At 38.7% G+C, this 13,865-nt stretch overlaps 1 protein-coding gene across 2 annotated transcripts in view; it reads left to right on the top strand.

Moving 5' to 3' along the window:
- ACBD6 (acyl-CoA binding domain containing 6) overlaps positions 1-13,865 on the top strand; it is a 239,009-nt gene that overhangs the window by 74,548 nt on the left and 150,596 nt on the right. For both annotated transcript variants that reach the window (XM_061185660.1, XM_061185659.1), the window contains exon 4: positions 1,228-1,310. In XM_061185660.1, the coding sequence (XP_061041643.1) occupies positions 1,228-1,310 (83 nt within the window). The remainder of the gene's footprint in view (positions 1-1,227; positions 1,311-13,865) is intronic.

The following is a 13,865-nucleotide window of genomic DNA, read 5'->3' on the forward strand; positions in this document are numbered from 1 at the left end:
TCCTCAGAGGAGAGAGGGAACTTGCATTTACTTTGTGCTTCTTTTTTGCCAACATCAGGCTATTGTACTTTATATACTTTATTATTTAATCATGATGGTAGTTGTTGTTTATGACATTATACCTTTGTTTCTGTCATAAATTGATAACTGACTTCTTCACCTCAAAAATCTGCACCATTTCTTGAAACTTTAGTTCCCCTAATGGTGTTACAGACTGACAGAATATGCTGCCTACAGGATCTTTACCTCAGCCAAGTGATTCACAGACCAAAAGAAACAAACAAAAAAAGTAACAACAATAAAGCAAAACCCCTTCTTTAAGAAAAAAAACACGTATAGGGGAACTGTCTATATTTTTCTGAAGTGAAACTAATTATTTTTGCAGTCAAATTAAATAATAAAAGTAATTTTGACTCTAAGATAATATTTATGTTCAGAATCAGAGTTTTTATTTTTGTAGGGTGTCCTGGCCTAAAAACTGTCAATATTGCAAGAGATGTGGGCTTTTGCACAGGTTGCAGTTTGATCTTTCAGACAACAGTAATAGCCAGGTTCACTGCTTCTACATACATGTTTTGGAAGAATCTTACTTTTAAATTTAATCTTAACCTTGTGCTTTTTGAGAACATAGAGGGACAGAGCCTACTGAATACTTGATTTTGGAAAGCGTTTCCATAAGTTTGCTTTTTTCTTTTATTTTAGATCTCAACCTCCTTTCCTCTCTCCCTTCTACCTTCTCATCCTTCCTTCTTGCCACCTAAAAATATTTTCTTTATTTTTTTATGGTTAAATTTTAAGTTTTACTACAATTTAGTTTCTTATTTGGGAACTTTAATTTTGTTAACTTAGATATGATTTTCCTGATCACATTCAGGTCTGGTATTTATATTTCGTATTTTGTTTTCATTTTTCCACACTGAATGTCTCTGTTTTCCACAATGAACATAGCTAACATAATCAGCTAGGGGAATGGCTCTTAGGTGGCTCCAGAAGGCAGTAGTGGAATAACCTTAGCTTGCTAGAGGATATTCATTCCGCTGCTGTGATGACCTGAGAGTCCTCTTGCCTTTCTGATGCCATCCTAAAATTGTCACTAGGGCCTTAGAGAAATGGTGGATCATCAAATATTAGTGTTCCTTAACAGAGTAGTATTTTGTAACCGGTTTAAATGCACATTGCTTTAATCCATGTGTCTTTTTTCCACCAATTCCCCCCCCCCCCCCACAGTCACCAGAGAAGAAAGGAAAAGAAGCAAATACTGGTTTTGGTGGGCCAGTTGTTAGTTCTCTGTATCACGAAGAAATCATCAGGTAAATTCTTTTCTGGTCTTCAACAATAGGGGTATATATGTATATGTATAGTATGTGTGTGTATGTATACATTTGTGTGTGTGTGTGTTTATAAATTTATTTATTTAATACCCAAGACTTTCATTTGAAGAACTTTTTCTTTTTTTTTTTTTTTTTTTTTTTTTTTAAAACATCTTTATTGAAGTATAATTGCTTTACAATGGTGTGCTAGCTTCTGCTTTACAACAAAGTGAATCAGTTACACATATACATATGTTGCCATATCTCTTCCCTCTTGCATCTCCCTCCCTCCCACCCTCCCTATCCCACCCCTCTAGGTGGTCACAAAGCACCGAGCTGATCTCCCTGTGCTATGCGGCTGCTTCCCACTAGTTATCTATTTTACATTTGGTAGTGTATATATGTCCATGACACTCTCTCACCCTGTCACATCTCACCCCTCCCCCTCCCCATATCCTCAAGTCCATTCTCTAGTAGGTCTGTGTCTTTATTCCCATCTTGCCACTAGGTTCTTCATGACCTCTCTTTTTTTTTTTTTTTTTTTCCCTTAGATTCCATATATATGTGTTAGCATACTGTATTTCTTTTTCTCTTTCTGACTTACTTCACTCTGTATGACAGACTCTAACTCCATCCACCTCATTACAAACACCTCCATTTCATTTCTTTTTATGGCTGAGTAATATTCCATTGTATATATGTGCCACATCTTCTTTATCCATTCATCCGATGATGGACACCTAGGTTGCTTCCATGTCCTGGCTATTGTAAACAGAGCTGCAATGAATATTTTGGTACATGACTCTTTCTGAATTATGGTTTTCTCAGGGTATATGCCCAGTAGTGGGATTGCTGGGTCATATGGTAGTTCTATTTTTAGTTTTTTAAGGAACCTCCATACTGTTCTCCATAGTGGCTGTATCAATTTACATTCCCACCAACAGTGCAAGAGTGTTCCCTTTTCTCCACACCCTCTCCAGCATTTATTGTTTCTAGATTTTTTGATGATGGCCATTCTGACCGGTGTGAGATGATACCTCATTGTAGTTTTGATTTGCATTTCTCTAATGATTAATGATGTTGAGCATTCTTTCATGTGTCTGTTGGCAATCTGTATCTCTTCTTTGGAGAAATGTCTATTTAGGTCTTCTGCCCATTTTTGGATTGGGTTGTTTGTTTTTTTGTTATTGAGCTGCATGAGCTGCTTGTAAATCTTGGAGATTAATCCTTTGTCAGTTGCTTCATTTGCAAATATTTTCTCCCATTCTGAGGGTTGTCTTTTGGTCTTGTTTATGGTTTCCTTTGCTGTGCAAAAGCTTTTAAGTTTCATTAGGTCCCATTTGTTTATTTGTGTTTTTATTTCCATTTCTCTAGGACCTGGGTCAAAAAGGATCTTGCTGTGACTTATGTCATACAGTGTTCTGCCTATGTTTTCCTCTAAGAGTTTGATAGTGTCTGGCCTTACACTTAGGTCTTTAATCCATTTTGAGTTTATTTTTGTGTATGGTGTTAGGGAGTGTTCTAATTTCATACTTTTACATGTACCTGTCCAATTTTCCCAGCACCACTTATTGAAGAGGCTGTCTTTTCTCCACTGTATATGCTTGCCTCCTTTATCAAAGATAAGGTGACCATATGTGCGTGGGCTTATCTCTGGGCTTTCTATCCTGTTCCATTGATCTATATTTCTGTTTTTGTGCCAGTACCAAACTGTCTTGATTACTGTAGCTTTGTAATATAGTCTGAAGTCAGGGAGCCTGATTCCTCCAGCTCCATTTTTCGTTCTCAAGATTGCTTTGGCTATTCGGGGTCTTTTGTGTTTCCATACAAATTGTGAAATTTTTTGTTCTAGTTCTGTGAAAAATGCCAGTGGTAGTTTGATAGGGATTGCATTGAATCTGTAGATTGCTTTGGGTAGCAGAGTCATTTTCACAATGTTGATTCTTCCAATCCAAGAACATGGTATATCTCTCCATCTATTTGTATCATCTTTAATTTCTTTCATCAGTGTCCTATAATTTTCTGCATACAGGTCTTTTGTCTCCTTAGGTAGGTTTATTCCTAGGTATTTTATTCTTTTTGTTGCAATGGTAAACGGGAGTGTTTTCTTAATTTCACTTTCAGATTTTTCATCATTAGTATACAGGAATGCAAGAGATTTCTGTGCATTAATTTTGTATCCTGCTACTTTACCAAATTCATTGATTAGCTCTAGTAGTTTTCTGGTAGCATCTTTTGGATTCTCTATGTATAGTATCATGTCATCTGCAAACAGTGACAGCTTTACTTCTTCTTTTCCGATTTGGATTCCTTTTATTTCTTTTTCGTCTCTGATTGCTGTGGCTAACACTTCCAAAACTATGTTGAATAATAGTGGTGAGAGTGGGCAACCTTGTCTTGTTCCTGATCTTAGTGGAAATGGTTTCAGTTTTTCACCATTGAGGACAATGTTGGCTGTGGGTTTGTCATATACGGCCTTTATTATGTTGAGGAAAGTTCCCTCTATGCCTACTTTTTGCAGGACTTTTATCATAAATGGGTGTTGAATTTTGTCGAAAGCTTTCTCTGCATCTATTGAGATGATCATATGGTTTTTCTCCTTCAATTTGTTAATATGATGTATCACGTTGATTGATTTGCGTATATTGAAGAATCCTTGCATTCCTGGAATAAACCCCACTTAATCATGGTGTATGATCCTTTTAATGTGCTGTTGGATTCTGTTTGCTAGTATTTTGTTGAGGATTTTTGCATCTATGTTCATCAGTGATATTGGCCTGTAGTTCTCTTTCTTTGTGACATCTTTGCCTGGTTTTGGTATCAGGGTGATGGTGGCCTCGTAGAATGAGTTGGGGAGTGTTCCTCCCTCTGCAATATTTTGGAAGAGTTTGAGAAGGATAGGTGTTAGCTCTTCTCTAAATGTTTGATAGAATTCGCCTGTGAAGCCATCTGGTCCTGGGCTTTTGTGTGTTGGAAGATTTTTAATCACAGTTTCAATTTCAGTGCTTGTGATTGGTCTGTTCATATTTTCTATTTCTTCCTGGTTCAGTCTCGGCAGGTTGTGCATTTCTAAGAATCTGTCCATTTCTTCCAGGTTGTCCATTTTATTAGCATAGAGTTGCTTGTAGTACTCTCTTATGATCGTTTGTATTTCTGCAGTGTCAGTGGTTACTTCTCCTTTTTCATTTCTAATTCTATTAATTTGAGTCTTCTCCTTTTTTCTCTTGATGAGTCTGGCTAATGGTTTATCAATTTTGTTTATCTTCTCAAAGAACCAGCTTTTAGTTTCATTGATTTTTGCTATTGTTTCCTTCATTTCTTTTTCATTTATTTCTGATCTGATCTTTATGATTTCTTTCCTTCTGCTAGCTTTGGGGTTTTTTTGTTCTTCTTTCTCTAATTGCTTTAGGTGCAAGGTTAGGTTGTTTATTCGAGATGTTTCCTGTTTCTTGATGTAGGCTTGTATTGCTATAAACTTCCCTCTTAGAACTGCTTTTGCTGCATCCCATAGGTTTTGGATCGTCGTGTCTCCATTGTCATTTGTTTCTAGGTATTTTTTGATTTCCCCTTTGATTTCTTCAGTGATCACTTCGTTATTAAGTAGTGTATTGTGTAGCCTCCATGTGTTTGTATTTTTTACAGATCTTTTCCTGTAATTGATATCTAGTCTCATAGCGTTGTGGTCGGAAAAGATACTTGATACGATTTCAATTTTTTTAAATTTACCAAGGCTTGATTTGTGACCCAAGATATGATCTATCCTGGAGAATGTTCCATGAGCACTTGAGAAAAATGTGTATTCTGTTGTTTTTGGGTGGAATGTCCTATAAATATCGATTAAGTCCATCTTGTTTAATGTATCATTTAAAGCTTGTGTTTCCTTATTTATTTTCATTTTGGATGATCTGTCCATTGGTGAAAGTGGGGTGTTAAAGTCCCCTACTATGATTGTGTTACTGTCGATTTCCCCTTTTATGGCTGTTAGTATTTGCCTTATGTATTGAGGTGCTCCTATGTTGGGTGCATAAATATTTACAATTGTTATACCTTCCTCTTGGATCGATCCCTTGATCATTATATAGTGTCCGTCTTTGTCTCTTGTAATTGTCTTTATTTTAAAGTCTATTTTGTCTGATATGAGAATTGCTACTCCAGCTTTCTTTTGATTTCCATTTGCATGGAATATCTTTTTCCATCCCCTCACTTTCAGTCTGTATGTGTCTCTAGGTCTGAAGTGGGTCTCTTGTAGACAGCATATATATGGGTCTTGTTTTTGTATCCATTCAGCCAGTCTGTGTCTTTTGGTGGGAGCATTTAATCCATTTACATTTAAGGTAATTATCGATATGTATGTTCCTATTCCCATTTTCTTAAATGTTTTGGGTTTGTTATTGTAGGTGTTTTCCTTCTCTTGTGTTTCTTGCCTAGAGAAGTTCCTTTAGCATTTGTTGTAAAGCTGGTTTGGTAGTGCTGAACTCTCTCAGCTTTTGCTTGTCTGTAAAGATTTTAATTTCTCCATCAAATCTGAATGAGATCCTTGCTGGGTAGAGTAATCTTGGTTGTAGGTTTTTCTCCTTCATCACTTTAAGTATATCCTGCCACTCCCTTCTGGCTTGCAGCGTTTCTGCTGAAAGATCAGCTGTTAACCTTATGGGGATGCCCTTGTGTGTTAACTGTTGTTTTTCCCTTGCTGCTTTTAATATGTTTTCTTTATATTTAATTTTTGATAGTTTGATTAATATGTGTCTTGGTGTGTTTCTCCTTGGATTTATCCTGTATGGGACTCTCTGTGCTTCCAGGACTTGATTAACTATTTCCTTTCCCATATTAGGGAAGTTTTCAACTATAATCTCTTCAAATATTTTCTCAGTCCCTTTCTTTTTCTCTTCTTCTTCTGGGACCCCTATAATTCGAATGTTGGTGCGTTTAATGTTGTCCCAGAGGTCTCTGAGACTGTCCTCAGTTCTTTTCATTCTTTTTTCTTTATTCTGGTCTGCAGTAGTTATTTCCACCATTTTATCTTCCAGGTCACTTATCCATTCTTCTGCCTCAGTTATTCTGCTATTGATCCCATCTAGAGTATTTTTAATTTCATTTATTGTGCTTGTCATCGTTTCTTGGTTCCTCTTTAGTTCTTCTACGTCCTTGTTAAATGTTTCTTGCATTTTGTCTATTCTATTTCCAAGACTTTGGATCATCCTTACTATCATTATTCTGAATTCTTTTTCAGGTAGACTACCTATTTCCTCTTCATTTGTTAGGTCTGGTGTGTTTTGACCCTGCTCCTTCATCTGCTGTGTGTTTTTCTGTCTTCTCATTTTGCTTATCTTACTGTGTTTGGGGTCTCCTTTTCACAGGCTGCAGGTTCGTAGTTCCCGTTGTTTTTGGTATCTGTCCCCAGTGGCTAAGGTTGGTTCAGTGGGTTGTGTAGGTTTCCTGGTGGAGGGAACTAGTGCCTGTGTTCTGGTGGATGAGGCTGGATGTTGTCTTTCTGGTGGGTTCGTCCACGTCTGGTGGTGTGTTTTGGGGTGTCTGTGGCCTTATTATGATTTTAGGCAGCCTCTCTGTTAATGGATGGGGCTGTGTTCCTCTCTTGCTAGTTGTTTGGCATAGGGTGTCCAGCACTGTAGCTTGCTGGTCGTTGAGTGAAGCTGGGTCTTGATGTTGAGATGGAGATCTGTGAGAGATTTTCGCCGTTTGGTATTACGTGGAGCTGGGAGGTCTCTTGTGGACCAGTGTCCTGAAGTTGGCTCTCCCACCTCAGAGGCACAGCCCTGATGCCTGGCTGGAGCACCAAGAGCCTTTCATCCACACGGCTCAGAATAAAAGGGAGAAAAAATGGAAAGAAAGAAAAAAAGAGGATAAAATAAAATAAAATAAAGCAATTATAATAAAAAATAAGAAAAAAAATTATTAAGAGTAAATTTATTAAGAAAAAAAATTTTTTTTTAATTTTTAAAAATAGATTTATTAATTTTTTATACTAAAAATAAGAAAAAAATTATTTAGAAAAAATTTATTAAGAAAAAAAATTTTTTTAAATAAAAAATATGAAAAAACTTATTAAAAATTTTTTAAAAATAGAAAATAAGGAAAAAATTATTAAGAAAACATTTATTAGGGAAAAAAAAAATTTTTAAGCCAAAAAAAAAAAAACGGACGGACCTAACCCTAGGACTAACGGTGAGAGCAAAGCTATACAGACAAAATCTCACCCAGAAGCATACACATCTACACTCACAAAAAAAAGGAAAAGGGGAAAAGTTAATATATCCTGCTCCCAAAGTCCATCTCCTAAATTTGGGATGATTCGTTGTCTATTCAGGTATTCAACAGATGCAGGCACATCAAGTTGTTTGTGGAGCTTTAATCCGCTGCTTCTGAGGCTGCTGGGAGAGATTTCCCTTTCTCTTCTTTGTTCGTACAGCTCCCGGGGTTCAGCTTTGGATTTGGACCCGCCTCTGCATGTAGGTCCCCTGAGGGCGTCTGTTCCCCGCCCAGACAGAACGGGGTTAAAGGAGCAGCTGATTCGGGGGCTCTGGCTCAGTCAGGCCGGGGGGAGGGAGCGGTACGGAGGAGGCGGGGCGAGCCTGCGGCGGCAGAAGCCGGCGTGACGTTGCAGCAGCCTGAGGCGCGCCGTGCGCTCTCCCGGGGAAGTTGTCCCCGGATTACGGGAGCCTGGCCGTGGCGGGCTGCACAGGCTCCCGGGAGGGGCGGTGTGGAGAATGACCTGTGCTCGCCCACAGGCTGTTTGGTGGCGGCAGCAGCAGCCTTAGCGTCTCATGCCCGTCTCTGGGGTCCGCGCTGATAGCCGCGGCTCGCGCCCGTCTCTGGAGTTCGTTTAAGTGGCGCTCTGAATCCCCTCTCCTTGCACGCCGCGAAACAAAGAGGCAAGAAAAAGTCTCCTGCCTCTTCGGCAGCTGCAGACTTTTTCTCGTGCACCCTCCCGGCTAGTTGTGGTGCGCTAGCCCCTTCAGGCTGTGTTCACGCAGCCAACCCCAGTCCTCTCCCTGGGATCCGACCGAAGCCCGCGCCTCAGCTCCCAGCCCCCGCCCGCCCCGGCGGGTGAGCAGACAAGCCTCTCGGGCTGGTGAGTGCTGCTCGGCGCCGAGCCTCTGTGCGGGAATCTCTCCGTTTTTCCCTCTGCGTCCCTGTTGCTGTGGGATCCGCGCTGATAGCCGCGGCTCGCGCCCGTCTCTGGAGCTCGTTTAGGCGGCGCTCTGAATCCCCTCTCCTTGCGCGCCGCGAAACAAAGAGGCAAGAAAAAGTCTCTTGCCTCTTTGGCAGCTGCAGTCTTTTTCCCGGACTCCCTCCCGGCTAGCACCGAAGCCCGAGCCCCAGCTCCCAGGCCCCGCCCGCCCCGGCGGCTGAGCAGACAAGCCTCTCGGGCTGGTGAGTGTTGGTCGGCACCGCTCCTCTGTGCGGGAATCTCCGCTTTGCCCTCCGCACCAATGTGTCTGCGCTCTCCTCCGTGGCTCCGAAGCTTCCCCCCTCTGCTACCCGCAGTCTCTGCCCACGAAGGGGCTTCCTAGTGTGTGGAAACCTTTCCTCCTTCACAGCTCCCTCCCACTGGTGCAGGTCCCGTCCCTATTCTTTTGTCTCTGTTATTTCTTTTTTCTTTTGCCCTACCCAAGTACGTGGGGATTTTCTTGCCTTTTGGGAGGTCTGACGTCTTCTGCCAGCGTTCAGTGGGTGTTCTGTAGGAGCAGTTCCACGTGTAGATGTATTTCTCATGTATCTGTGGGGAGGAAGGTGATCTCCGCGTCTTACTCTTCCGCCATCTTGCCCCAGTCTGAAGAACTTTTTCTTAACATGAAACCGATTTGGTGGTATCTCTAGGAGGATAATAAATGGCAGGAAATAAATTTTTATGTGTATAATCTTTAAAATTTGTAAGTATCTGAATCAGTGCCAGGTAATAACGTTTCTCCCATGTAAGTAGTTGGTAGGGCAAGGTTTTGTGTCTCAATCTAAAGCTATGGATTTTTGTTGTTGTTCTCATTAGTTTTCCTCAAAATATTGTTATTTCTTTTAAATATTTTAATTTCTGTAGTTTATTTACTCTAGCTACAAGTTAAAAATCATTTCAGCTTTACAAGATGAAAAAGTTCTGGAGACTGGTTGCACAACAATGTGAATATACTTAATACTACCAAAGCGGACACTTAGAGATGGTTAAGATGATAAATTTTATGTCATGTATTTTTAACAAAATTTAAAAAATTTTAAAGGTCATTTTGCATTATTTAACAAAGGTCCTTAAATTTTGTATGTTATGTATGAAATTTCTTGGATTATCGTTTTCTTTACACACTGTGTAAATCAGAAAAAGGATTCTATCCTGCTTTAAAGCCATGTGACACATTCTTCTAAGATTGTTACTTTACAAGCAAAAACAAGAAATAGGAACTTCTGATGCTCTTACCCTTCTGCGTCATCTGAGCTTTACTTTTCTTACTTATTAACATGAAATAAATGAGCTCAGATTTTCAAGTAGAAAATTGAGTTCACCTAAATTGAAGGGAAATATCTATCTTCATAGAATGAAGAGGAAATTGTACCAAAATTTTATGCTTCACTCTTGCGGAAGAGTTGCTGACATTATTCACCACATAAAGAAGTAGAAGTAGTGATAAGAACTCCCAGGTAGAATTCTAGAAGGAAAGCTATTGATACCCCTCTGAATCAAAAACTTCAAATACTCATAGTTTCCAGTTAATGACCGGTTAATACTAAGGGCCCTGTCTTGAATCTGTTTGCATAGCAAGCACATCGTTTTTTACTAAGATTAAATGTCTACTTGGGGTGAGATAGTGGAAGACTGATGGAGATTTGAGGGGGATAAAGATACCCTTTAAGAATGCTGCTAGCCTGGAGTACATTTGCCACGCTGATCCCTTTGAGGTACCCTGAAAGCTCTGAGAAGCCCATGTAGTTTTGAGGAAGCACAGTTTAAAAAACATTTTCAGAGTTTAACTCCCCCTTCCCCTTAACCCTTATAGAATCAGAACATGTTTGGGGGGTTCTTAATTTGTATATTCTCTACTTAGAGCTTCTAAAAAATGGCGTATTAGAACCTTAACCGTATTAATCAAAGTTTATTAAATGTTCAAATCAAGTCAGTAAACCCTTAGAGTCATTTTTCCAGGAGGGGAGGTTAGTCATTCCTTCTCTGTGTTCCCATAGTCTTTTATTCACACTTTTGTTATAGCATCTGTGACATTATGCTACATTGGATTATAATTTTTAAAAATTTGTCCTTTCTACTAAACTGTTAGTTTTTGGAGAGCAAGGATAGTATTTTATCCATCTGCGTATTCTCAGTATCTGGGGAAGTTCCCAGAACTTAGTAGGTACCTAGTAAAAGTGCCCAGAGCTTGGGAGGTATCCACAGCTGCTTCCCCCAAGGAGCTGAAAGTTTAGTGACTGGCTCACACACAGTTAGCCTAGTGGCCCTATCATAAATCAGACATGCCCATCCTCACCTCTTTTCCTAAAGAAATGTATAGGCCACTTTCCTAGTTAGATAATTAAATGGAGATAGTTTCTTAACTTTGCTTTTTTAAAATCACTATACTTAACTTTCTAATAATATCAATCACTTATCTATAGTGATCTTTATTTTGTGTACTGATTTCCTTAAGGGCTCCCAGACTCTAGTGTTTTTCAAAATGACACGTTGAATACAGTTTCTTTTGTAATATCCAGTGACATGACTGATCACAGTAGCTCTGCAGAACAGAAAGCAAATCAAATGTACTCCTGTTGATGTGATAGTAGATATCTGGGTAATTGGAGTATTCCTAAAAGTTAAACTAAACTGGAAAAGTTAACCTACCTGCTTATCCTCTACCCAGTTCCTAAAGAAGTGACTCAGATTTAAATCAATATTTAGGATTTTGATCTTGAGAAAAATGACAAAATAATATAACTTTATCTTCATAAAGTAGAGATTTTAATTCAACTCAACACACGTTTATTATGAACCTGTGATGAGACGAAATATTGTGGATATTTGTGCTTCTCAGCTTCTTCACGTTTGAATAGTATGTTTTTGGTATTTTGGGCATCTACATTTGAGTATGTTTAATAAACCTTATTGGTTGAGTGAAATATGAACCTCCGCTATTGGCCAAACTGGTTAGTCTTGGCCTTATTTCATTAAGTCATCCAAGTATTAGTCTTCTTATGATAGGCTCTAAATCATTGTATTCTGGAACATATTGTTAAGATATGAAACAGTAAGGAACATGAATGTGAGAGAGCCACTGAAAGTCTTTCAGTTACAAACTGTAGTTTTGTTACTACTACAGTAGATCAGAAATCACAGCAACTAGTCATATTCTTATATTAGAGAATTCATTCTGTAACAATTCCAGTATAACAAACTAGATCATGATAAAAGTTATTGTATAATGAAATGTTCGTTTATTCCAGTGAAGGACCAGATATAGTCCCTATTGTTTCTTAAGTATAAGAATGCAGTTACTACAGTGAAAACAGGCTATTTGTTGAAGTTTGTATAATCACATTTTGCCTGTACTTTGGTGAAATTTAATATCTGGTGTTTTATTTTTCGAAGAGAAAATTGTGCTTTAATTGAGGTTAATTGCAGTTTCTTGGCAGAATTAATGTTCAGCTGAGGTGAAAGTGACAGGTTTTATAATTTTAGAAACATCAAATGGTAAACTTGGATGAAAGGAAAAGCTTTCTTGTATAGAACCATTAAAAAGAACATAAAAATGTATTTTGAAGGTCTGTTTTGGATACTTTAATATATAAACTTCTAATTTTTTCCACATTTAAAAAAATTTATTTATTTACTTATTTGTGGCTGCGTTGGGTCTTCATTGCTGCGCGCGGGCTTTCTCTAGTTGGGGCGAGCGGGGGCTACTCCTTGTTGCGGTGCGCGGGCTTCTCGTTGCTTTGGCTTCTCTTGTTGTGGAGCACGGGCTCTAGGCACGCGGACTTCGGTAGTTGTGGCATGCGAGCGTGTCCCCTGCATTGGCAGGTGGATTCTTAACCACTGCGCCACCAGGGAAGCCCTCCACATTTGTGAAGGTTAGGAAAATCAGTATCTAATGAACCCCTTTACTAAGGCTTGGGCTCCATTGTTGTGGCAGCTTCCTGACTAATATGCATTGTAGGTGATAAGTTAAGGGCCCATTTTAGTTTTATTGTAAATGTTCCTGGGCCAAGGGCCACTGGGGCCAATTCTGAGCTTGCTCCCTGCCTGTTTCGGTTCTGACCTTTATTTCCACTCTTTCACAGAAAGTGACAATATAATGTCATAGGTACAGATCTCTGTGTTAATATTCCAGAGCCCTGACACCAATTTCTCATTCTGAAGCTACTTAATTGTTCTGTAGTATAATGGAGGAGATATAAGGTGAGGCTAATTAAGTACAAAAAATTATGGAGCCTGCTGGAATTCAAATGGTGGTTCCATCTCTTATTAGCTCTGTGACCTTGGACAAGTTACTTATCTATAAAATGGGGATGATTATAGTATATTATGCTTTCTCATATAGCATTTTTGTGGATTATATGAATACTTATACACAGGCATCCTAGAATAGTATGTGGCACAAAATAAGTTACTATGTAACTATTAGTTTTATTAGTATTGTTACTAAGCATAGAGTCCCCACAGTGGAGACTCAGGGCACAGGGCTGATGGTGGTATCTAAAAGCACCTAACTATGGAATTAGGTACAGGTTGTTTGCTTTTGCAGAAGAATATGGCAAACCGGGAAGGGAGACCAATGCTACTAGATCTGAGTTTGGAACTATAGAAACAAGAGAGTAACAGATCTTGTGACTCTAGTCTTGAGATCACTTGTGTTTCATTTAAACTGCAGACTGGCACAAAAAGCTCTGGTTAATAAGAATAGGGCTTTGCAAAGAGTCAAACGCTTCTGTACTACATATACTGACTCACTTAACAGGGAATCACTTTCAGTGACTTGTATAACTGAGAAGGTTTTACCTCGACGTTGGCACATAAATTGAGAAATTAGGACATGATTTAAAAATACAACAAATGAAACGTGTACAGTATCCAACCCACCCTGCAATAACATTTGATCTTCCCTGTTATATTTTGTAGTTTGATGCTATGTAATCTATCAGAATCTTATTAATCCCACTTACACAGGCAGCCATCTGGACCTTCTTTAAGCAAGACCAGACCAGTATACAACTAAAGTGATTGATGGACTCTGGAATTGATTAGTTGTTCTGTGAGACAAATGAACTGTTTTGGCAGAAAATACCAGAGGTCACTGCTGTGGTCAGACACAAGAGCCTGTAGAATTTTAAAGAGATGCTTTCTTCATTGACTTATAAAGTTAAAATTTTTAAACCATAATAGATTTTGAAAATATTTTAGAAATATTTTTTCACTGGTTGCTCTCTAGTCCTGATTATAAAATGGTAAACTGTAAGTATAAAAAACTAGAATGAAAGTGATAATTTTATGCTTTAATTTTGTATTTTTGGTGAAAATATGAACTGAAATAAAAGTAGCATAAAAGCCAGTCACTTACACATAAA

This window comes from Eubalaena glacialis, chromosome 3 (assembly GCF_028564815.1).
Source record: "Eubalaena glacialis isolate mEubGla1 chromosome 3, mEubGla1.1.hap2.+ XY, whole genome shotgun sequence".
NCBI classification, from domain to species: Eukaryota; Metazoa; Chordata; class Mammalia; order Artiodactyla; family Balaenidae; genus Eubalaena; species Eubalaena glacialis.